The 26,105-nt window shown below is 42.9% G+C and overlaps 1 protein-coding gene across 19 annotated transcripts in view; it reads left to right on the top strand.

Moving 5' to 3' along the window:
* The window catches only part of MYCBP2 (MYC binding protein 2), a 318,664-nt gene that overhangs the window by 25,576 nt on the left and 266,983 nt on the right, over positions 1-26,105 (top strand). For all 19 annotated transcript variants that reach the window (XM_056555563.1, XM_056555546.1, XM_056555556.1 and 16 more), the window contains exons 2-3: positions 12,267-12,342; positions 22,211-22,426. In XM_056555563.1, coding sequence (XP_056411538.1) covers positions 12,267-12,342; positions 22,211-22,426 — 292 coding nt within the window. The remainder of the gene's footprint in view (positions 1-12,266; positions 12,343-22,210; positions 22,427-26,105) is intronic.

Below are 26,105 nucleotides of genomic sequence, written 5' to 3'. Positions count from 1 at the left end.
ACAAGTGGATTGCCATGGAGAACAAGCAGTGTATTTTTTTTTTTTTTTTTTGCGCCCCTTGTTTACCAACACATACCACCTGAATGAATGGCAAAAGGACATGGGGGGAGGTTTATCATATCCTGTGCAAGGAAAAAAATTGAGGAGCTGTCCATAGAAACCAATCATAGTTACATAGTTTGTATGGTCGAAAAAACATACGTACATCAAGTTGAAATAAAGAAGCGATCGGATTGGTTGCTTTGACACCTGGTTGACTTCTCCTCTACACATGTTTTGATAAATCTCACCATCTGCATCTGTTGGAGCTTTATGCTTATAGGGGAGATTTATCAAAACTTGTATATAAGAAAAGTCGGCCAATTGCCAGTGGCAACCATTCAGATCACTTTTTGTTTTTCAGAGGCCTCTCTTAAAATGAAAGCATCTGATGGATAACTGCGATGGACAACTGGTCAACTTTTCCTCTACACAGGTTTTGATGAATCTCCCTTATTGTCTTAGAGTATGCACAGAATGTAAGGGGTATGGCATGAAAGCAAAGCCTGATATGACACCATAAGGGTATGTTCGCACGGTGGAATGTCCGCGCGGAATACCGCCGGAAAATTTTGCCATTGATTTTAATTGGATTCTGCACATGCTGAAACTTCCGTGGCAGAGACATCTGCTTCCGGCATCTGCAGAAAGAATAGACATGTCTATTCTTTTTGTAGATTTTGCACATTTCTGAGCAGTCCTAGTGCCTGGTGGATTATTCAAATGTGCCCGTTTTCCAGGTGGTCATTCCGTACATATAATGCAGTGTGAACATGCTACAAAAATTTTGGAACTGCATCCCTTTGGCATGGATAGATTTATCCAATGAGTTTTTCACTATTCACCTGGTCCCCAGGTTGTAGCAGCAGTTACAGAGCACAGCAGCAATTATGCCCCCCCCCCCCTCCTTTTTTTTTTTTTTTTTTGCATGCTTTATCAATGGAGCTCAGAACACAAAGATCAGTGGAGTTCCATAGAACTGCATTGATCTGTATGAGAAATCTGATTCCTCCTAAAAGTCCCTTAAGGGACTAGTAAGGTGTGTGTGTGTGTGTGTGTGTGTGTGTGTGTGTGTGTGTGTGTGTGTGTAAGGTAGCAGGCCCTAAGATCAGCTCTGGCTCCAGTTCCGAAGTCTCAAACACATATATATATATATATATATATATATATATATATATATATATACACACACACATATATACATACTTCGGAACTGGAGCCAGAGCTGATCTTAGGGCATGCTACCTGAGAAGAAACCTTACCCAGAAAGCCTGCGGAGTGCTAGTGGCCGTATTGAATCTCTGTTCTAAGTCGGAAGAATACTTACCCCTAGATATATATTTATATACTCCAGGGGAATGTGACTGGGGGGGGGGGGAATTAGAAATTAAATGGGGAACATGCAAAATGGGCGGGGGACATTTCACCATTTGTTTATATCGCATCGCATATTGAAATCGCAATATTTAGGCCCATAAACGCAATAGCACAGTTTTCCCATATTGTGCCCTAATATATATATAATATATTACACACACACAGTCATGGCTGTAAATTTTGGCACCCCTGAAATTTTTCAAGAAAATGAAGTATTTTTCACAGAAAAGGATTGCAGTAACACATGTTACTAATATGGGGCATGGAACATCTTAGCTATGAGGAGCGATTAAAGGAGTTACAATTGTTTAGTCTTGAGAAGAGACGTTTAAGGGGGGATATGATAAACGTATATAAATGGCCCATACAAAAAATATGGAGAAAAACTGTTCCAGGTTAAACCCCCCCCAAAGGACGAGGGGGCACTCCCTCCGTCTGGAGAAGAAAAGGTTTAGTCTGAAGGGGCAACAAGCCTTCTTTACCGTGAGGACTGTGAATTTATGGAACGGTCTACCTCAGGAACTGGTCACAGCAGGAACAATTAACAGCTTTAAAACAGGGTTAGATACATTCCTGGAACAAAATAACATTAATGCTTATGCAGAATTATAAAACTACATCCCTTTCCCTTATCCCCTTACACCCTGCACTTCAATTCCTTGGTTGGACTTGATGGACGTATGTCTTTTTTCAACCATACTAACTATGTAGCTATGTAACTATGTTTTGCTATACACATGTTTATTCCCTTTAATTGGAACTAAACCAAAAAAGGAGGAAAAAAGCAACTTAATATTTGGTTTCACATCCTTTTGGAAAAAAATAACTGAAATCAGTCGCTTCCTATAACCATCAATAAGCTTCTTACACCTCTCAGCAGGAATGTTGGACCCCTCTTCCTTTGCTAACTGCTCCAGGTCTCTTATTGGAAGGGCGCCTTTTCCCAACAACACTTTTAAGATCTCTCCACAGGTGTTCAATGGGATTTAGGTCTGGACTCATTGGTGGCCACTTCAGAACTCTCCAGCGCTTTGCCATTCATTTCTGGGTGCTTTTTGATGTATGTTTGGGGTTATTGTCCTGCTGGAAGACCCAAAATCTCAGACGCAAACCCAGCTTTCTGACACTGGGCTGTACAATGCAACCCAAAATCCGTTGATAATCCTCAGATTTCATGATGCCTTGCACACATTCAAGGCACCCAGTGCCAGAGGCAGCAAAACAACCCCAAATCTTTTCTTTGTAGGCCTCATTCCGTTTTCGGTAAACAGTAGAATGATGTTCTTTACCAAAATGCTCTATCTTGGTCTTTTCTGTCCACATGACTTTTTCCCAGAAGGATTTTGGCTTCCTTTGGCAAAATATAGTCTTGCTTTTTTATGTCTGTCAGCAGTGGGGTCCTCCTGGGTCTCCTGCCATAGTGTTTAATTTCATTTTGATGGATAGTTCGTGGTGACACTGCTCCCTGAGCCTGTAGGACAGCTTGAATATCTTTAGAACTTGTTTGGGGGTGCTTATCCACCATCCAGACTATCCTGCATTGACCCCTTTCATAAAAAAATTTCTTCCCTCCATGCCCAGGGAGATTAGTTACAGTGCCATGGGTTGCAAACTTCTTGATAATGTTGCGCACTGTGGACAAAGGCAAATCTAGATCTCTGGAGATGGACTTGTAACCTTGAGATTGTTGATATTTTTCCACAATTTTGGTTCTCAAGTCCTCACAGTTCTCTTCTCCTCTTTCTGTTGTCCATGCTTAGTGTGGCACACACAGACACACAATGCAAATACTAAGTGAACTTCTCTCCTTTTTATCTGGCTTTTGTGCGAAATTGGTGTGGAATCCAAGCGGAAATTCTGCAGAAGTGTGTATGGGAGTCCATATACCCCTGAAGAAGTCACCTAGGAATGACGGCACGCGTGGGGCTCCGGTCTCCCTGCCCTTCTGCTATCCTAATACTGCTCCTTCGTCTGTGGTTTGCTTATTTCTGTACTATTTATTTATGATATTTGCACTATATTTATTCCACTTCCCCTGTGATGTTATTAGGCCCATTAATGAGCCTTTTTTAAATGGTTTTAGATGTATGTGTCTCCCTTTGTGGTTTCTATGAATAAAGTTTTTTTGTATTCAAATTCATTTTGGGTGTTCACTGTTTGAAGCTCGCTTTTTCTTGAATAGATATGAATGGGAGGATGGACTCCTATAGAAGTGTATTGGGCTTTCATTTGAGGAGGAATTCCGCTTGAAGAAATTCTGCCGTGTGAATAGACCCTAAGATTGCATACACTGAACAATGCTATGAAATAGCACTGGACCATTTGGATACTCATTGCTCACAAGACTTATAGGCTGTTGTTTGCTCCAGAGGAAGTTGTGGTGGTCTTTCCAGCCTGACCACCGTGCACTCTGCTGACACCTCGGTCGGTGTTAAGAACTGTCTGAAGCCGGAGAGCATTGCTATGGGGGACACTCATGCTCTGGACAGTTCCTGACACAGACAGGTGTCAGCAGAGAGCACTGTGGTCAGGCTGGAAATAACTACACAACTTCTTGTAGAACATACAGCAGCTTAATCCTAGAAGGCTTAAGATTTGTATCCCCTTAAGGAAATCAGTTTTACATGTATGCCCTAGTCCCTCTGCCTCTGTATGAAGCACACTCAGTATCTGAGCATGCTTCAGGGTGGGTCCTGGCTTTTATTAGCAACCACGATCCATGGCTAATGGCCGTTTGGGCCAATGTTCAGCATTAGTCCTTTAGACCCTGCAATCAAAGTTGATTGCGGTGTCTAAATGCGGGAGATTAGCTTGTCAGTTAGCACAGTGCCCAAATTGGGACTACCTCTCTGAAATTGCTGGGTCCCATCAGTTGAGAGGATGGGTGGAGTGTCTCCACCTGCTGCATCCCGTCTTGCACCTTAAGTGCAGGAAGCCATGAGCATCCAAGGCACAGCATTGCTCAGTGTTAGCAATTGCATGTTATAGTCTCCTATAGGGCTTAAATGGTTAAAGAAAAATAAATGTATAATAATGTTAATGAATGTAAATAAGCCCCTTTACTAATGTGAATCCCCTTCACTTTTCACCTTTTTCAAATAAAATAATTTAAACAAAAATGAGGTATCGCTGTGTACGTAAATGTCTGGACTATTCAAATATATTGTTAGTTAACATGCATGGTCAATGGCATAAACATAAAAAAAATAAAAGGCCAGATTGTGTATTTTTGGTAATTACATAGAACATGGTACAAATAACTACAGATCAAAGGGCAAACAATTAGTCCTCATACATCCCCATAAACATAGCAATAAAAGTTTAATAGGGGTCAGAAGAGGCAATTTTATACATACCAATTTTCATGTGTTATAATTTTGTTTTTATTACTTTCAATTGAATGTAACAAAACCTATATAAATTGTAGATATTTTTAATTGTATAAATCTACAGAATAAAGATGTCATTTGCAAAAAAGTGCACTGCATAGAACCAATGAAATTTAGCAAATTTGTTTTTCCATTTTATCCCACAATTTTTTTTTGATTTTCACTGTATATTTTGTGGTACGATTTGATGTTATTACAAAGTACAGTTGGTGGGGCAAAACACAAGTCCTCAAATGGGTGTGTAGATGGAAAATTTTAAGTGTTATGGCTTTTAGAAAGCGAAGGAAAGTTAAAAAAAAAAAAAAACCTGATCTTAAAGGGGTACTTTGCTGCAACATGATCCAAAGTATAGGGGATAAGATGTCTGTCTTGGGGGCGATCCCCTTTGGAGGGCTAACCTCTGCATTCATGGCTGCCCCCTTTTGGTCTGCATTTGATTGAGCCTACCTTGAGCAGGCTCAACCAAATAAACACAGATCCATGGAGTTCAATAGAACTGCATTGATCTGTATGAGGAATCTAATGATTCCTCATACTAAAGTGTATAAAAAAAAATTTAAGTTTTAAAAACACTTATTAACCCCTTCCATATTAAAAGTTCATATCACCCCCCCCCCCCCTTTTCCCATTTTCCATATAAAAAAATTTAAACATAATAAAAATAAACATATTTGGTATTGGCGTGTGCGTAATTGTCCAAATTATAAAAAAATTACATTTTTATATCCCATACGGTCTATGGCGTTGATGTGAAAAAAACCCACAGAATTTAGTTTTTTTTTTTTGTTTATAACATCATATCCCAGAAAAAAATGAAAGTAAAAAGTGTTCAAAAAATCCGATCAATACCAAAACTGTACCGATAAATACAACAGATTACGGTCCAAAAATTTAGCCATTATACAGCCCGTTATACGGGTAAAAAAAAAAAATATTTGGTATTGGTATAATCAGGCCGACCTAAAGTATTAAAATAATGTGTAAGTTTGACCACAAGGTGAATGGCGAAAAACCCCCCCACAAATTTAGGTACTACTTTAATTACAATTTTGTCTACCAGGACAAGTGGATTTTCATGAGGGACAAGTAGATTGTGTTCTGTTTTAGTCCCTTGGACAAGCATTTTATTTTTTTTTTTATTTCCACACCCCTGTCTTGGCTAAATCTTTCAACCCATAAGACTGGGTTCACATCTATCTGCATTTTTAGCCAAAAGTTGAACTGACAGAGCAAAATAATGGAAAGATCTGTAGCTTTTTTTTTCTGTATTTTGTACATACGCCAAGCAAAGTACTACATGTGAACACACCTGCCCAGTACGTTCACATGGGTTGATTACCCCTGAGTTTCCGGTGTTTCATGGCAGATTTTCCACAGCATTGACCTTAAGAAGGTCTGCTGCATGTTACTTGTTTCAGTATATTGTTAATTCTTAAGTGCCAAAGCAAATGTAAGTGACCGATTCCTGGAAATTGTTGTAATATATTTGCAAGTTTTCAATTTATAGTTTCCATGGTAACAGACACAAGGCTATAAACTCACATTATCATAAATGTATTTTCATCCTCAGTTTTACGATATGTTCACACTAAGGAATTCGAGCAGAACTGAAGAGGAACAATTTCGGTCAGGGAAAGTGTGTGTGTGTTCCACGCAAAACTCATTTACTCAGTAAAAAAAAAAAAAAATCCCATTGCCTTCAATGTGCCTCAGATACCACCTGAAGAATGAACATGTTCAATCCTCGGGCACAAATAAAATTCATCAGAATTCTGCTAGCAGAAATTCCTCTGTGTGAGCAGGACAGCAAGAAGTCCATTAAAGTCAATGAAACTTTCATTTAAGGATACATTGGTGCGGAATAAGCGAGCAGAATTACTCTAGTAAATTCCTCTCCAATTCCTCAGTGTGAACATACTCTTAAAGCTAGGTAAATATAAAAATACTTTCTAATAATTATTAAAAAAAATTATATAAATCAATGGGTATTCATAAGATTAATCTTTAACATAATTGCAGTGAAACAGATGGTTTAGAAAGCTTGAAGGGAGATGTTACTTAAATAGGTGTTTGTTCTGTTTATGCTGTATAGCTCCACTTTCATCTGTGATACCATCTGTCTGCTGGCTACAGTCTGCAGCTAACAAGTTGCAATCTACAATTTTATATGTACCTATATATATTGGGTATAATTTTAATCCTATGGCCCTACAGAATTTAAATGTTTCTTACAGAAAAGTGCACTGTGTAGAAACCCCATTGATTACTTGCTGCTTCCAGTAAGTCACTAGATTGACCCTTTTTTTGTAAACGTGTTGTACCCACCCTTCATTCAAAAAAGGTGAGCTTTATGTTTAGAGCAAAGAGCCAGAGTTGAATAATTAAACATTTAAAGGAGTAGTCCGGCGTGCACTTTTCTCATTTTATCCGGTCCGGGCTGAAAAAAAATAAAATAAAACAAACTTTCTCTTACCTGCCATGAGCCCCCAGAGCTCCGGTACACTCCTGTACAGGTGTTCAGTCGCCGGGCTGTTTGCTTCTTACTTCCTGTTAGCCCGGCACGTCACACGGAGCTTCAGCCTATCACCAGCCGAGGCGGGACATCGCTGCGGCCGGTGATAGGCTGAAGCTCTGTGTGACGTGCCGGGCTAACAGGAAGTAGGAAGAATACAGCCTGGGGACCGAACACCTGTACAGGAGTGTACTGGAGTTCCGGGGGGCTCGTTGGTAAGTAAGGCTGGGTTCACACTACGTTTTCTCCCATACGGGAGCGCATACGGCAGGGGGGAGCTAAAAGCTCGCGCTCCCGTATGTCACCGTATGCGCTCCCGTATGTCATTCATTTCAATGAGCCGGCCGGAGTGAAACGTTCGGTCCGGTCGGCTCATTTTTGCGCGGTATGCGCTTTTACAACCGGACCTAAAACTGTGGTCAACCACAGTTTTAGGTCCGGTTGTAAAAGCGCATACGGCGCAAAAATGAGCCGACCCAACGTTTCACTCCGGTCGGCTCATTGAAATGAATGACATACGGGAGCGCATACGGTGACATACGGGAGCGCGAGCTTTTAGCTCCCCCCTGCCGTATGCGCTCCCGTATGGGAGAAAACGTAGTGTGAACCCAGCCTAAGAGAGAGTTTTTCTTTTATTTTGCAGCCCGGACGGGATAAAATGAGAAAAGTGCGCGCCGGACTACTCCTTTAATCTGGAAAAAAAAATTCAGTGCCATGTACAAAACTATGGAAACAAATGACATACAGGTTACAATAGATAATGAGTGCAACAGGACAGTTCAGGAAACGAAATAAGAAACACAAAAAAAGCACTACATATACCGTAATTCTCGGTTCATAGTAGTCCTTGTGAGAGCTTTATTGGTAAAGTCCTATGCATTTGGTTAAATAGATCTCAAGATGTGTAACAAAGTTGAAACCAAGAAATTTCATGTAGAATTGATCAAGTGGGCACTGGACCATCATACTTTCTGCAGAGTTCATGAACATCTTAAAGGGGTATTCCAGGGAAAAACTTATATTTTATATATCAACTGGCTCCAGAAAGTTACAGATTTGTAAATTACTTCCATAAAAAAAATCTTAATCCATCCAATTATTATCAGCTGCTGCAGTTGAGTTGTTCTTTTCTGTCTGGCAACAGTGCTCTCTGCTGACATCTCTGCTTGTAACGGGAACTGCACAGAGTAGAATAGATTTGCTATGGGGATTTGCTTCTACTTTGGACAGTTCCCGAGACACGTGTCATCAGAGAGCATTTGGACAGAAAAGAAAAACTCAACTTCAGCAGCTTAAAAGTATTTAAAGTAATTTACAAATCTGTTTAACTTTCTGGAGCCAGTAGATATATATATAAAAAGTTTTTTCCTGGATAACCCCTTTAATGATTCCAAGGTATACTGGCAAACTTCAGCCTGTACATGTCTTTTATTGAGCAGGGGGGACTGCATGTGCAGAGAAATCTCAGTCCTTCACAGCATGGGGTTACCAATTGTCATGATAATGGTCTCGGCTGCCTTGAGATTATTGACAAGATCCTCCTGTGTAGTTCTGGGCTGATTCCTCACCATTCTCATGATCATTTAGAGGAGAAATCTTGCATGAAGTCCCCAACCAAGAGCGTTTAAGAGTTCTGTTTCTTCATTTGCAAAAAAAACGCACCTACTGTTATAAACTTCAAACTAAGCTGTTTTACGATGGCATTGTGGCCCATTTCAGCCTTGTGTAGATCTACAATCTTGTCCCCGACATCCTTAGACACTACTTTGCTCTTGACCATGGTGGAGAATTTGAAATCTGATTAATTGCTTCTTTGGACCGGTGTCATTTATGCAAGTAACAAACTGAGATTAGGAGCCCTCCCTTTTAGATAGTGCGCCTAATCTCAGCTGGTTACCTGTATAAAAGACAACAGGGAGCCAGATGTCTTGCTCATTGATGGGGGATCAAATACTTTTTCACTAAGAGATATTTGAAATGTGTATTTTTTTTTATTTTTTTTCTGGATTAATTTTTTTTGTTCAGATTAATCTACCATTAAATTAACAGCTATAGACTGATGATTTGTCAGTGGGCAAAGGTACCAGATCAGCAGGGGGTCAAATAATTTCTTCTGTTGAAGCACAGTTTTATGGATGTCCTCTTTGGCTACAGTGGTATGGGCTATTTTCTTCTTGCCAGTGCTGCTGTATAGGCATAGATAAAGACTTGCATGGTGAAATCATTGTGTAGGCAATGTGGATAATTTAAGAAGGGTGAAATCTGCTGTCAACCAGACAATTTGGAACAAATCATGGGTCATTGCTGCTTTAATAGTCCGTGGAGCCAGTGCTGTCAATGAGGTGACCCAGTACAGAATATGGCATACTACCCGTCCTGTGTGGCAGATGTTGCTTTCAGTGTAAGTCTTAGACATACACTGCTCGGGACTCAATATAAGTCAAGCGTGGGTTGCCATACAGCAAGTCAGTGATATACAGCACAATCAACTACAAGTCCCAGCTAGCCGATAAGCTTCCAAAGTTTACCCTGCACCTCCTTTTGTACCAATCTGAGCTGTAACTGAGTTTTACCATCTATCCTGTTTCAGTAAATTTAGTTTATCTGTAACCTTGCATCGGCGTATTCATTGCCTCGTGCCTGGCCCAGGAGAAGCTGGCTGAACCTCGGACGGTGTATAGGCTAACCGTGCCCTTTCATCACAAAAAATGTTAATTTGCATATTACTCTCACCTGACACCGCATCAATATCCTGAGATTTAGTCAAGGCTGGTTTTGGAGTGATGGGGCTTATAATACATAAAATACAAAAACTGCAATGCATCTTTCTGTGCTTGCATGGCTATGGCTCCTGAACAGCAGTTAAATAGCTAGAATAAAGGTGTCTGGCTCCACCCCTGGTATATATGTTTACACACAGGAGTAGGTTTGTGAATATTAGGTATATGAAAACCAAAACAAATAAACACATGGAAACACCCAAGTGATGAATGTACGGCTGCTCCGTCCTCCAAGCTGTGTGCAGTTGCTATGGGCTTGATGTGTTGCTAAGCTGGCTGTCTGGAAGGGTTTACGAAGGAGAGCGAGGATGCAGTTTCTTGTGTATGGTTAGGCGTATGATGATCGGAGAGGATTTTTCTTCAGATGCCAGAAGCTGTTTAATGAATTTGTTTCTAGACAAATGACATCACTGCAGGCAAATTATAGCTAGCTGTTGGTGCAGTTTATGTAGCCTGTAATACAAATGGATTCATGATTGTATTTTCCATTGTAACTTACCTGCCATAATGTACACCACACGTGCTATTTAACTTCAGTTTTTTATATTTGATTTTAAAAGTATAACAATATTTCTTTGCTATCACCAGCTCCTAAGGTGATGTGTAGATAGGGATGATAGTGGCATAGCTATAAAGGCTCCGATGCTTTTAACAAGCTCTGTCATATTCTGTCATCTTTCACCATACTGGAGTTGTCATAATGAATCATTGCAGTAAGTTGTCAGTTGTACATGGCTGACTGAAGGAATGTCTCATCAAAACTTAGTATTGTTAGGCTGGATTCACACTCTGCAGTTGAATTGCACTCTTTATTGCCTAAAATATATACTGGCTTTCAGTACTGGCTTACAGTTTGGAGGAGATTTACAAGTGTCCATGTAAGTGGGTGAATAAAAGCAGATGGACCTCCTATCCCTGTGGGCTTGTGATGCTGGAAAATGCCCCCTGGTCACTTGAGCTTCAATTACACTAGCATAAAAGGCTTCTTTTTTTTTGGTGGTGGAAAGGACTATTGAGATTTAAACAGGTACGCCAGGGAAGCTTACTTAATCCCTATACACAGGATAGAAGAGAAGTCTTGGTTGCAGGGCTCTGACCAATGGGATCCCCTGAATTCTCCTATATGGAAAAAGTCTACTTACCAGTCCCTGGAGCACTTGGGGCCCCTCCTTCCAAGACGGGACCCAGTCTCGGCTGAGGATTGGTTGAGCAGGCAATCACTTCTGTTCATCTTTGTAGGAGCGGGCACGAGCACTCTAGAGACTAAGTAGCTGTGTCCTGCAAAGATTATCATGCTGGTCCCAGCGGTCAGAACCCCACCCCCTATCAGACACATCCTCTATCATGTGGGAGTACCCCTTTTAAACAAACTAAGAAAAGGTATTCTAAAATCCATGGCCTCGCTTTAGCTGCCAACGGATCAATTTTTTAAAACTGTTATCTCTGCATATCTCATAGCCTTATGTAAATGTTTTCCCACTCAAAACTCCCCTCCCCTAAAAAAAAAAAAAAATCTTGGACTTGCCTTCTGCTGCTCCCCTTGTGCCTCTGGTATTGCTGTTCTGGTTCCCTCTGCAATCCTTTTTTCTACTTCTGGGTTCTGATTTGCAACAGTGCAGCTCAGCTAATCACTGGCTGCAGTGGTGTCCCACCTACACTGTTGCATCTTGAGCCCCAGAAGCTGGTGGAGGATTGCTTCAGAGACTGGGACAACAATACCGGGGAAGTGATAAGAGGTAACTCTAAGTTTTTGTTCAATGCTTCCAAACCAGGCATATTGAGAAAGGGATAACATTATGCTGGAGAACCAATTTAATGACCAAAATATGTTATTTGCTTTCTACATGGATAGACTTGAGTGCAAAACAGAGCATTATTGCTTTTAACGTATTATGTGTAAAAAAATACATAATGTGAGGTGGGGATTTTTAATTTTTCTTTTTTTTTTGTGTGTAGGTTTTACCCAAAAAATAGTTGCAGCTCTATTTACATTACTTTTCTGGTGAAAGCATTGATTCATTTTTGCTCGACAGTTTGTGTTCATGGTGGTATTTATTAATTCTTAAATTTCAAATATTTGGCTTGCTGGTTTGTGTTGGTTAAAGCAAAGATTTTTTTTGTTTTATTTTTTAGCTTTTGTGTGAAAGATTTTCAATTTTTCTGTTTTAGGAGTAAGAAAATTCTAAGCAAGAAAAAATTAAAAAGGAAGCAAAAGACCAAATCAAAAGGGAAATTAAGAAGCAAGGTAAGTGGTTGTCATGATCTTTTACTATTCAGAGGAGTGCATTATCAAAAACTACTTACTCATTGTTTATTACATTTCTGTTAAACATATTTTATAAATTTTAGTTTTTGGTTCTTATTTGGTTTTACTATCTATGATTTACCAAATTCTGAAATCTTGCATTAATCATTCTGGCCTCTAAGCCTAATAAGCGGACACTTCTTGTTCTATACAAATCACTTTGTATCACAAAGGCATGTCTAGAAACCTCTCCCTGAAAAGGGGCAGCTCCAGACTATTGTTTCTATGTACATGAAGATTTCTTCAAAGCATATCTTTGGTTATTTGGGCCTTCATGACACAGCCTTTAAAAGACATAACTTATTTTTCCATCAATGTGAGGGCTTGTTTTTTGTCGGACCAATTGTACTTCACAATGACATGTTTCATTTAATCACAATGTACGGGGAAGCAAAAAAAAACATTGCAATCTTGCAGCTTATTGGGGTTTCATTTTTACATAGTACACTTTATGTTAAAACTTTTGTGATCTTTATTCTGTGGGTCTATATGAATAAAACGATACCCATGTTTTCTATTGTACTACTTTTTAAAAAGAGGAAGAAAATGTAGGATAATCCAGCGCAGGTCTGCAACATATAAGTTTATTGTTTAAAAGCCAAAGACAGGGGACTTAATAGTGATGAGTTTCAGGTGCCTTAGCTGTGTAGGGGTAGGTGTATATGTAGTGTTACTTTTTATTTTGTGTTTTTATGGTACAGTCACACGGGTGAGGGATTACAGCGAGTTTCCCGCTGGGAGTTTGAGCTGCGGCGGAAAATTTGCCACAGCTAAAACTTGCAGCGGGAAATTTAATGTAAACCCCTGCCAGTGTGTACATTCACATGGAGGGACAAACCTCCAGCTGTTGCAAAAGTACAACTCTCAGCATGCCCTTTAGCTGTTCGTGCATGCTGAGAGTTGTAGTTATGCAACAGCTGGAGGCACACTGGTTGCAAAACAAATTTGTTAACTCCAGTGTTTCGCAACCAGTGTGCCTTCAGCTCTCAGCATGCATTAACAGCCGAGAGGCATGCTGGGAGCTGTAGTTATGCAACAGCTGGAGGCACACTACTACATCGCCCAGCATGCCCTTTGGCTGTTTTTGAATGCTGGTTGTGGCAGTTATGCAACAATTGGAGGCAAACTTTTTCATAGAAAAAAAAGTTCCTCTAGCTGTTGCATTACCACAAGCCCCAACATGCCCTTTTGGCTGTGTATTATGGGAGTTGTTGCTTAGCAACAGCAGGAGTCGAACAACTCTCCTCCTGCTGTATCCTGCTGCTGCCATCTCCAGGGACCCGCCACGTCGATGCCAGGGACCCCCACCTGATAGACAGGTAAGGGACCCCTGACTTGCCCGATAACCTCCAAGCAGGCTCGGTGATTGATCGGTCATCCGGATCAGGCAATCATGAGGCGGCACCTGTGCCACCTCACTCCTGCTGGTAAAAGGTGATAGGTGGCGCCTTTTTTTTTTTTTGGTTCACCGGAGACCCAATTGACCGTGAATCGCCGGTCTGAATTGACTCAAGACCCCCACAGGGGTTTGAACGGGGTGCCTGCTGAACGATTTCAGCTGGCATCCCGGTCCGGTCCCCGCCTGGCGCGCTGCAGGGACCAGAATTCTCACGGGTGTACGGACTAGCACAATTAGGTCTGTATGCCCCTTAAAGGGGTACTCCCACCCTAGACATCTTATCCCTTATCCAAAGGATAGGGGATAAGATGTCTGATCGCGGGGGTCCCACCGCTGGGGACCCCCACAATATTGCATGCAGCACCCACCTGTTTGTTGTCTGGAAGCGCTGGAGGGTCTGGGTTGCGACCACGGGAACGGAAGTCCGTGACGTCAGGACTCCGCCCCGTGTGACGTCACGCCCCGTCCTGTCAATGCAAGTCTATGGGAGGGGGCGTGACGGCCCCTCCCATAGACTTCCATTGAGGGGACAGGGCGTGATGGTTTACGGGGGTGGAGTCCTGACGTCACGGACTTCCGTTCCCTTGGTCGCGACCCAGACCCTCCAACTCTTTCGGACAACAAACAGGTGGGTGCTGCATGCAATATTGTCAGACAATATTCAGCCACTCTACAGGCTGATCTAACTTTGATGTAATGTCCTTAAAACAAGTCAAAATGAGGCTCGGTAGTGTGTGGCCTGCTTGTGCCCGTATGACCTCCCTACAATGCCTGGGCATGCTCCTGATGAGGTGGTGGATAGTCTCCTGAGGGATGTCCTCCCAGACCTGGACTAAAGCATCTGAGACATGATGTCCCAGATGTGCTCAATTGGATTCAGGTTTGGGGAACGGTCGGGCCAGTCCATAGCATCAACGCCTTCCTCTTGCAGGAACTGCTGACACACTCCAGCCACACTCTAGCATTGTCTTGTGTTAGGAGGAACCCAGGGCCAACTGCACAAGCATATGGTCTCACAAGGGGTCTGAGGAGCTACCTCTGGCAAGCACATTGGAAGGCTGGGTGGCCCCCCCAAAGGAATCCCACCCCACACCATTACTGGGGTACTTGTAACCAACCCGGTCACCATTAATAATGTGTTTCGTGACTTTTATCGTGATCTCTATACCTCCCATGTACCAGATGTTCCTGAAGGCTTGGTATCTTTTCTGAAGAATTTGCCCCTTACGCCCTTGACTGCAGCAGCCTAGGCGGATGATTTGGATTCCCCCTTTTCGAATGAAGAGGTTTCGATGGCTATTGCTTACCTGCAGCCAGGAAAGACCCTGGGGTTAGATGGCATGATTGGGGACTGGTACAGGATGAATGAGGAGAGGCTGATCCCTATTTTACAGAACCTCTTTAATGCAGTATTGGAAACTGGGCTCAATGACTCAGTGAGGGAAGCTTTGATTGTGGTCCTCCCCAAGCAGGGCAAGGATCTGACTTTGCCGGATTCCTATAGACGGTTTTCTCTCCTTAACCTGTTGGGGACTGAGGGCGTACCTGTATGCCCACCGCCCACTCCCTTTTTATAATAGTGGGTCGGGCCCAGCCTCCAAACAATGGCCAGGAGCCGTGGCTAATAGCGCGCAACACTGATCGCGGTCCCGTGCGCTACTAACTCCTTTAGACGCGGCGTCCCGAACAGCTGTAGGACAGCAGCAGGGTCCCCTACCTTCCTCCTCTGTCCGATTGCCGAATGACTGGTCAGTGCCTGAGATCCAAGCATGAGCAGTCAAGCGGCAGAATCATTGATCAATGTAAAAGATCCAGTGTGTGCAGTGTTTTAGCCCCCTATGGGAGCTATAACATTGCAAAAAAAAAAGTTAAAGATCATTTAACCCCTTCCCTAATAATGAATGACTCCCCTCTTCCCATTAAAAAAAAGTGTAAATATAAATAAAAAATAAATGTGATATATCGCCGCATGTGGAAATGTCCGAATTACAAAATATATAGTTAAGCCACAAGGCCAATAGCGTAGGCGCCAAATATTCCAAAGTCCAAAATAGCGTATTTTTGGTCACTTTTTATATCATGAAAAAATGTATAGAAAGCGATCAAAAAGTCCAATCAATACAAAAATTGTACCGCAAAAAACAGATCACGGTGCAAAAAAATGAGCCCTCATACCGCCCCGTGCGCGGAAAAATTAGTTGAAGGGGTCAGAAGATGACAATTTTAAACGTATAAATTGTCCTGCATGTACCGTATTTATCGGCATATAACACGCACTTTCAAAACTTAAATTCAAGGCAAAAAGTCTGCCTGCGTGTTATACGCCGATAAATCTTTTTGTCACTGATGTAAATTGGCAGCAACAGCGGCTGCTTAAGGATTAGCAGCCTGGCCGCAGCCACTTTAAATCATTGACCATCGCGCTGCTCCCGCTTTGTTTTTTATTTTCCTCCCTTTCCCGCCTGCTTTTTTTTTTTAAATTTTTTTTTTTATCATCCTTACCTAGCCACGCTCGGCAGGCCAGGTGCGGTGTCGGCCTGCGGTCAGTGAAGCAGGATGAGTGACGTCCTCTGCTAGCTCCGCTGCACAGAATCAGGGACGTCACTCATTCAATGCTTCTGCTGCTGTGACTATTCTAAGGTGGCTGCGGTTGGGCTGCTGAAGTTAAACAAGCAGCCGGCGCTGCGGCCACACTGACTAACGGCGGCTGCAGTGAATGATGAGTTACGTCCCTGATGCTGTGCAGCCGGCAGAGGACATCACTCATCCTGCGTCACTGACCGCAGCCCGCAAGACCCGACACCAGACCTGGCCTGCCGAGTGTGGCTAGGTAAGGAAGATGGGGGGGGAAAAAAAAAAATAAAAAATTATATATATATATGTGTGTATATGTGTGTATATGTGTATATATATATATATATAAATATGTATATAAATATATAAATATAAATATGTATATATATATAGATATATAGATAGATATATAGATATATAGATATATATATAGATATATAGATATATATTAATATATATTAATATAGATATATATATAGATATATATATAGATATATAGATATATATATAGATATATATATAGATATATATTAATATATAGATATAGATATATATATATGGGGGGAAGGGGGCATAATGAGGGGGAGGCATGGAATAAGACAGTGGGGGAATGATGAGAGGGTAAGGAGGGGGATGGGTGGAAATGTGGCACAGGGGCTGATAAAAGGGGAGGAATGATGTGGCACTGGAAGGGGGGACCAAACTGAACTTCAATTTCCCTATTAAAATGGGGGGGTGTGTTATACGCCGATAAATACGGTAGTTAAGATTTTTTCCAGAAGTACGACAAAGTATAGCTTTGTTGGGGGTTGACCATTAATAATGCAACAGTCTTCAACCACCGTGCCCTAGAATGCAGGTAAACTGTCCGTTACTCTGAGAATGGGATCTAAGGCTAAATTAAATAACAAGGACAGCCTGAAAAGAAGTCCCAGAGAAGACCAGGTCCCTGAGCAGCCGTGCTGGTAAATGCTGAGAAACTCCCTTGCTTCCAGAAGGAGCGAGTCAGTGCTGCAAAGACCAGTAGCCTATTTGGGGTGGAAGAGGGCTACTACCTGAGCTTCCCCCCCCCCCCCCCCCCCCCGAGGACTTAACCCCTTGGTTCACAGATAAATGAGTGGGGCACACACTAAAGGAAATACTGTAACCTCTTTATTTTATTTTTTTTTATCAATTCTTGGATTGGAAAACTGCAACTAAAACTAGAACATGTGAATTATCCAGTTGGGAATCCCACACAATTTATGCTGATTCTAGCAAGCTTTTTAAGCTCTGGAGGACCACTAGTGCCTGCTGAAATATACTTAAGCCTGGATTTCAACAAAGTAAAAATACACTCTATGGCAGTGGTCTTCAACCTGTAGACCTCCAGATGTTGCAATACTACAACTCCCAGCATGCCCGGACAGCCAACGGCCCCTTAACGACCACGGACGTAAATGTACGTCCTGGTTTGGCGCTACTTCGCGCACCAGGACGTACATTTACATCCTGTGTATGACCACGAGCATCGGAACGGTGCTTGCATCATAAGCAGGTTCTGGCTGCAAGCAGCGGCCGGGGACCCGCCGGTAATGGGCGATATCCGCGATCGCGTGCATGTCCGCCATTAACCCCTCAGATGCCGTGATAATACAGATCACGGCATCTGCGGCATTGCGGTACTTTGAATGGATGATCGGATCGCCGGCAGCGCTGCTGTGGCGATCCGATCATCCAGCATGGCGGCCGGAGGTCCCCTCACATGGCTCCGGCCGTCTCCCGGGGTCTTCTGCTCTGGTCTGAGATCACCGATAATACTGATCAGTGCTATGTCCTATACATGGCACTGAACAGTATTAGCAATCAAAGGATTGCTATAGATAGTACCCTATGGGGGACATAAAGTGTTAAAAAATAAAAATAAAAAAATAATCCCCTCCCCGAATAAAAGTTCATATTGTCTGTTTTTTCCCATTTTACCCCAAAAAGCGTCTTTTTTTTTTTTTTTTTTTTTTTTTTTTTATAAACACATTTGGTATCTCCGCATGCGTAAATGACGAACTATCAAAATATGTTACTGATCCTGTACGGTGAATGGCGTAAACGTAAAAAATAAAAAAGCTCAAAAATCCTGCTTTTTTTGTCACATTATATTAATTTTATTTTTTATAAAAAATTATCAAAGTTTTATATATGCAAATGTGGTAATGATAAAAAGTGCAGATGATGGCGAAAAAATGAGCCCTCATAAAGCCCTATATATGGAAAAATGAAAGTTATAGGTGGTCAAAATAGGGTGATTCTAGATTACTGATTTTGTAGGAAAAGTTTTATATTTTTGTACTGCTTAAAAAAAATCAAAAAGTATCTAGCCAATGGGTATCATTTTAATCGTATTGACCCACAGAATAAAGAACACTTCATTTTTACCGTAAATTGCACAGTGTGAAAACGAAACCCTACAAAATGTGCAAAATTGTGGTTTTCATTTAAGTTTCCTCCCTTAAAAATATATATTTTGGGGTTCACTGTACATTTTATGGTAAAATGAGGTTTCATTACAAAGTACAATTGGTCATGCAAAAAACAAAGCCCCTATATGGGTCTGTAGATGGAAATATAAAAGAGTTATTGATTTTAGAAGGTGAGGAGGGAAAAACGAAAATGCAAAAATGAGGGGTTAAGGACACTTTTTTAATTTCTGTTACTGATTTTTTCCACCTAGTCTTTTAAGAGTCATAACTTTTTTTTTTTTTTTTTTTTTTTTTTTACATCCACAAAACTATAGGAGGGGTTGTTTTTTGTGACTAATTGTACTTTGTAATGACACCTTTCATTTTAACATTAAATGTATGGTGCAACACAGTGACTTTAAGATAAACCTGTCATCTTATCTTTATTCTCTAGGTAAATATGATTAAAGTTCTATTACTTTTACACAAAGTACCAGGACACCATGACAAATCATGTATCCTCTTGTGGTTAAAGAAGCACTTTGTTAGTGGTGTGGGGAGAGGGTGGTTGTTGTAGCTCCACCTCTAGTGGCATCATTAAATGCAAGGCTACAGTGGACTAGGCTGGATCAGGAGCAGTCTGCCTACAGTATATACATACATGTGTATCTCCTGCATAGATTGAGCTTTATACAGCTCAGTCCCAATAAGAGCAGGGCCTCCCGTTAGTTTAGTGAAGGGAGTCCCGACTCCTGTATAGTGTACAGTGCTATGCACTGCTGTATACTATACATCCGGCGTAGGTAGATAGTGATGCTATGCATCGCTACTTACCATATTTTTTTGTCATATTAGACGCTCCGGCATATAAGACGCACCTAATTTTATAGGCTAAAAATCTAGAAAATAAAGATTCTGAACCAAATACAATGTTAAGTATAGGACAGTGATCTTCAACCTGCAGACCTCCAGATGTTGCAAAACTACAACTCCCAGCATACCCGGACAGCCGTTGGCTGTCCGGGCATGCTGGGAGTTGTAGTTTTGCAACATCTGGAGGTCCGCAGGTTGAAGACCACTGGTATAGGAGGTAATACTCACGTGTCCCCGCTGCTCCGGACCCGTCACCGCTGCCCTGGATGTCGCCCTCCATCGCTGTCGCCGCATCCCCCGGGGTGTCCCCGTCGCTCCGGAACGTCTCTGCTGCCCGGTATCCTCGCTCTCCATCGCCGCCATGACGTCGCTATGCACGCCGCTCCTATTGGATGACGGGACGACGTGTGCGACAACGTGATGATGACGGAGAGCGCTGGCCATGCAGGGGATCCCGGCACGGAGCAGACAGAGGAGGCAGGTAAGGTCCCTCCCTGTGTCCTGTAAGCTGTTCGGGACTCTGCGGTTTATTTAGTGTTATTTTTAACACTAGTGTATAGTGTTGTTTTCGCTTCAGACGCGGCGGTCAGCTTTGATGGCCACGTCTGAAGGGTTAATACAGGGCATCACCGCGATCGGTGATGTCCTGTATTAGCCGCGGGTACCGGCCATTGATGGCCGCAGGGACCGCCGCGATAGGTGTGTATTCGCCTTATAAGACGCAGAAAAGGAGCATCTTATACGGCGAAAAATACGGTACTTCCTCTTGCCCATGCCCCGTGTCTGGCCCGCATGAAAAACTACCACATAGACACATAGATACAAAATTGTCTGTTTCTACATAGGAAAAAACTATGGAAAAACAGTTAGTTTTTCTGGTGGTTTTGCAGGTGAAAAACAAGTGGAAACCTAGCCTCACTAGCAGTAGTTTTGATTTATACTAGCTCAGCTGCATCCATACATTTTGAGCCCTTTTTATGAATGCGGTTTGGTCTTGTGATTATCATCCAGCCCCCCCCCCCCCCCAGTAAAATGCATGCTATACTAAATAGAAAAGAGATCATAACTTTTTTTTTTTTATTATTATTTCCATCCACAGAACAATATTTGTAGAGAAATAGATCAGTCTCCATTTAGTTTACAGGAAGCCTGAAACAGATTACCTCAACACTTATAAAATCCCTCCTCAAAAATCTCTGCCCCTTATAGAAGTGCTGCTGAAGATATTATTGCTGCCCCCGCTAGGACCAGGACTGAGTGATATAATAATCCATGGTTTATTTTATGGCTGTAGTTATAAAACCCATTATTCACACTTCCTGTCTCTACTTTTGTGTATCTCTAGTTTATCCTATGCAATGTTGCTCTTGCTCAGATTCTGTTCTGCTAAGGTGGCAGCGTATTTTTTCTTTTTGGGGAAATTTGAGGATTCCACGTGGAATTGTGGAAAATTTATGGAGAATTTCTTATTTTTCAACACAGATTTAGGTGGAATTCTGCAGAAACTAATGACATGTTCTATATTTTTGCAGGATCCAGCATGCGCAATTTCCACAGTGGAAATTCTGCTGTGTGAATGGGACAGTTGAATCCCCATTGAACACATGAGCAGTAAATTTTGCTGTATTTCCTTGCAGAATTTTTCCAGTGGATTCCATTCTAAAATTCCACTGTATGAACATAGCCTAACACTGCTCTTTTCTGCCTCCTGCTTGTACAAAAGTGCTCGCCAGTTGTTTCAAAACTACAACCCTTAGCATGCGGATAATTGAAGGGCTGGAGTTAAATTTTGCAACTGCTTGATAGCCACAGGTTGGTGAACACTGTTGTAGGAGCTGAGCAAAAGTAGGAAGATGGGTTTAGCTCTGTTACATGAAAATACACAAACCTCTGTACCTTAAGTGACACTGCATAGTATCAAGTCATTGATCTATCAATTGTTGAACTTGGATAGGGCTTAGTAAAATGTGATGAGCCTCCACCCTCTTTGCAAAACCATGGGAAATGTAGGCTGCGGTAGGAAAGCCATATTGGGGTGCATTCACATCATGACTTGGGCATACGGCAGCTGGCGGGAGAATTTATAAATGGATGCTGCTGTATCACCGCTGTACCCCAGCTTGTGACTTCAGTCGGCTCCTTTTTGAACCTTATAGTTTGTTGCTGGACTAAAAACTGGTCTGCTGCAGTTTTAGTCTGCAACAAAAACTGAAACGGTTCAAAAATACCCAAAAGGAGTCACTAACTGACTCTGGCCAGCTCATTGAAGTGAATGGGGTATGTTGTGGATACGGCAACAGCCGTTTTTTATTTTTTATTTTCCCGCCGGATCTGGCTGTGGTATGCCCAATTCGTGGTGTGAATGCACCCTTAAAGGAGAAAAAGGCATAAAGCTGGCACGTCAGCTACAATTAGTATGCGCAATGTATACATGAGCCGCCACATTATTCTGTTTATTATTCTTTAATCTGTTTGCCTCTGATTTGTTGGATGCTTTATTTATTTTTGTATGTTTTTCTTTTAACAGGCTGACAACCTGGAAAATGCTCTTTTCATACCTGACCTCAAACTTCACAGCAACCCTTCAGCATTCAATGTATATTGCAATGTTCGCCACTGTGTCTTGGAGTGGCAGAGAAAGGAAACATCCCTTATGGTATCATCTAAAAATTCTGTACAGAGTGGGGAGTCTGACAGTGATGAAGAGGAGGAATCCAAAGATCCACCAGTTAAGCTTCCAAAGGCAAGTGCTTCTGATATTGTCTCTTAAACTGATTGTTGTTGGGTTATGCACACCTTTTGGCTACGGAAGGCTTTAGCTATCTAGGGTATGAAGAAAAGTTAGGTTGCAATTCATAACATTCCTTTGTTTTCCCCTATGCTACACATCTGTGTTTAGTAAAAATGAGTTGCAGACACGTAATGGGATCATGTACCATCCCCTTCATTTTAATAGCCGGAATGTAGTAAACTAGTGACTACATGTGGGCCGTTTACCATACTGTTAGTAATCCTTGCAGGAAATGGCCTGAACTTAGTTTCGAGTTGGCTACATTCAGGCCACTAAAGTGAGGCCACGCCAGTAAACAAATGTTTACATTGGCATCACATTTTAACAGGATCCTTACATGTACATGTAGTGTATGGACTAATTATAATGTGAACACATCCTTAGTTGTACGAGTATAAAACAGTTTTACCACTGCTTTTGTGCTCTTCTAGAAATCACTTTACCTTTTGAACACTTCCTTTGCTAAATGGTGCCATGTAACTTCTTACTGCAGTCTCCTGAATGGGACCTCTGCTCTGAGAGGAGCACGTGCTGCAAATGGAACGGACTCCATTTATTGTTATGGGAGCCCCGGAGATGCACGTTTACAGCACTTGTCTGCAGCACGCTCTTCTAGAGAGCTGTGATCCCATCCTGGAGAGAACAGAAGCTCCCAACGGTCAAATCCATTGCAGTTAGACACCTATAAGTTGTTTTTCACTGGACAACCGATTTAAACAAAATACTTTTTCTCGATCAGCTCCATTGGGGGGACACAGAGTCTGTGGGTATATGCTGCTAACACTAGGCAACAAAAGAAAGTTGGCCCCTCCTGGCTGGATATACCCCCCCCCCCCCCTACAGACTGAGCTAATCAGTTTTAGCTTAGTGTCCGTAGGAGGCAGACACAGGTCAGGAGCTCTCCAGACCTGGTCTTTTACTTTTTTAATTTTTTAGTTCAGGGAAGTTTTATTATTTTTTTTTAATTTTTATTTCCCGTTTTTAGGTGGGTGACCAGGAGCATATAGCGCTCACTGTTCCCCTGTATGGGATGCAGGGGCACAGGCTTAGAGTTACCCACTGTCAGCCCCTTCTTGCCACCGGCCAGCACCTGGTGTTGTACACTGGGTCCAGGTCCCCCTACCTTCACTGCTCGTCTCGCTGTTTCGGCCCAGCATGATGCAGGTGTTTAATGGCAGGCTGAAGACTTTGGTAGGTAAGTTTTTTTTCTTTCTCCAAGACAGGTTGAGTATTCCCTCCCCCCCCCCCCCCCCCCTTCTCCTGGGGTATATCTTTATTCGGATTCTAAACTTCTGGAGTCCCCCTGTTTTGGGACCACCCCTTCTCTGTGAAGGGACCTGTTTCTCCTGCTCGGTCATTCTAAGTCAGGGGTGCCCTTTCATTTCCTGGAGCCAACTTTTCTACTGCTTCCCAGGAACCGCGACTCTGCAGTTTTTTTGTATATTCACATTATTTTCATTACTTCTGTGACATTTCCGTATGGAGTCTCTCTGTTCTGTTGTGGCCTCCATGGATCAAGGAGAATTTCTTTCATTGGTGGATATCCGGGATTCATATCTTCACATCCTGATTTTTCAGGCTCATCAGCGATATCTCTGCTTTGCTGTTCCGGAGGGCCATTTTCAGTTTGTGGCCCTTCCCTTCTTCCTAGCCATGGCCCCAAGGGTCTTCTCTAAGGTCCTGGTGGCAGTTATCGCCATCAGTCAAGGTCTGGGTGGGTTTGTGATCCCTTACCTGGATGTCTCCTGATCAAGGCTCCAACCAGGGACCAGAATCAGAGACTCCTCCTCACTCTTCAGACCTTGTCTCGTTTTGGCTGGGTAATCAACCAGGGAAAGTCAAACCTGACTCTACCTAGTCTCTGAACTGTTTGGGACTCCAGTTCGACACGGCAGCCGCCTGGGTCTGGCTTCTGCCAGACAAGCGCCGCTCTCTATCAGCAGGTGTTTGCCTTCTCCATCGTCACGTCCCAGTTTCCGTTCAATACTGCATGGAAGTCCTGGGTTGGATGGAATGACCATGGAAGCCGTCACCTTCGCCCAGTTTCATTATCGCCCTCTTCAGCTGGCCATTCTGTCCCAGTGGGACATGTCTTCGCTTTCCCTCGATTGCAGGATTCTTCCTCCCCCCCCCACGATTTACCAGTCCCTCTGGTGGTGGCTCCAGTCTCCCCTTCTTCAGCAGGGACTATCCTTCCTGCTCCTCCACTGGCAGGTCATCACAACAGATGGCAGTCTTCCGGAATTGGTCGGTCCAGGGCTGTCGGTCCTCTCAGGAAGCTCTTCTCCCCATCAACATTCTGGAACTCCGGGAAATTTACCTTTGCCTTCTCCAGAACCATCCTGTTCGTGTCCAGTCGGATAACTCCACAGCAGTGGTGTATGTCAATCGCCAGGGCAGCACTCACAGCGATGTCTGAGGTCTCCAGGATCCTGCTGTGGGCGGAACTCTGAGTTCCCTCCATCTTGGTGATTCACATTCTAGGAGTGGACAATTAGGAGGCGGACTTCCTCAGCCACTCCTCTACCGACCCTGGTGAGTGGTCTCTTCATCCGGAGGTTTCGCGGAAATCTGCCTCTGGGGGACTCCAGACGTAGACCTCTTCGCGTCTTTCCACAACCAGAAAGTTCGTCGTAAAGTCCCACGATCATCTGGCTCTGGCCGTGGACGCCGCAGTGATTCCCTGGTCGCACTTCGTCCTCCCCTATTACTTCCCTCCTCTTCCTCTCCTTCCCAGGGTCCTGAGGAAGCTCAAAGCGGAGGGCATCTCCTCCATTCTCGTGGCTCCAGACTGGCCCAGTGCGTCCTGACCTGCTCTCTCAGGGTCCCCGGTCCCCTTTGTCACCCCAATTTACTGTAGCTGCATTTGACAGCGTGACTGTTGAAACCGTGGTTCTGAGGGCAATAAGGTTCTCTCCCCAAGTGATCTGTACAATGATCAGGGCTCGGAAGTCCTCCTCTGCAAAGATTTATCACCGTACTTGGCGGTCTTACTTTTGCTGGTGTGAATCTCAATCATTCTCTCCAGTTGTCTTCTTCCTCCCGCGCCCTCTTTCCTTTTTTACAATCTGGACTGGAGCAATGCTTAGCTCTCAGTTCCCTTAAGGGTCAGGTGTCGGCTCTCTCCATTCTTTCAGCGCCTCCTGGCGTCCGATCCTCACATTCGCACTTTTCTGCAAGGCAGAGCTCATGCAGCTCTGCCGTTCATATTTCCTCTACTCCCCCATGGGATCTCAATCTGGTGCTCAGTGCTTTTACAAGGTGCTCCCTTGAACCTCTCCGTGACGTTCCTATTCGCGTCCTTTCCTGAAAGGTGGCCTCTCATTGCGGTCATTTCCATCCGGAGGGTTTCAGAACTAGTGTCTCTCTTCTGCCGTTTACCCCTATTTGGTCCTTTTCTGACCAATCCCTCCAACTTTTTGCCTAAGGTGGTCTCCTCTTTTCACCTTTTAATGAGGATATTGTCCTTCTGTCCTTCTGCCTTGCTCCTTCCCACTCCCATTTACTTCACTGTCTTGACGTGGTTTGGGCTGTTAGGACCTTCCTTTCAATCACTTCATCCTTTCGTCAATGTCACTTTCTTTGTGCTTCCGGAGAGTCGTCGTCAGGGACTTCCTGCTTCGAAGGCAAC

Source organism: Hyla sarda, chromosome 2 (genome assembly GCF_029499605.1).
Source record: "Hyla sarda isolate aHylSar1 chromosome 2, aHylSar1.hap1, whole genome shotgun sequence".
Taxonomy (NCBI): Eukaryota; Metazoa; Chordata; class Amphibia; order Anura; family Hylidae; genus Hyla; species Hyla sarda.
This window is presented reverse-complemented; position numbering and strand designations above follow the sequence as displayed.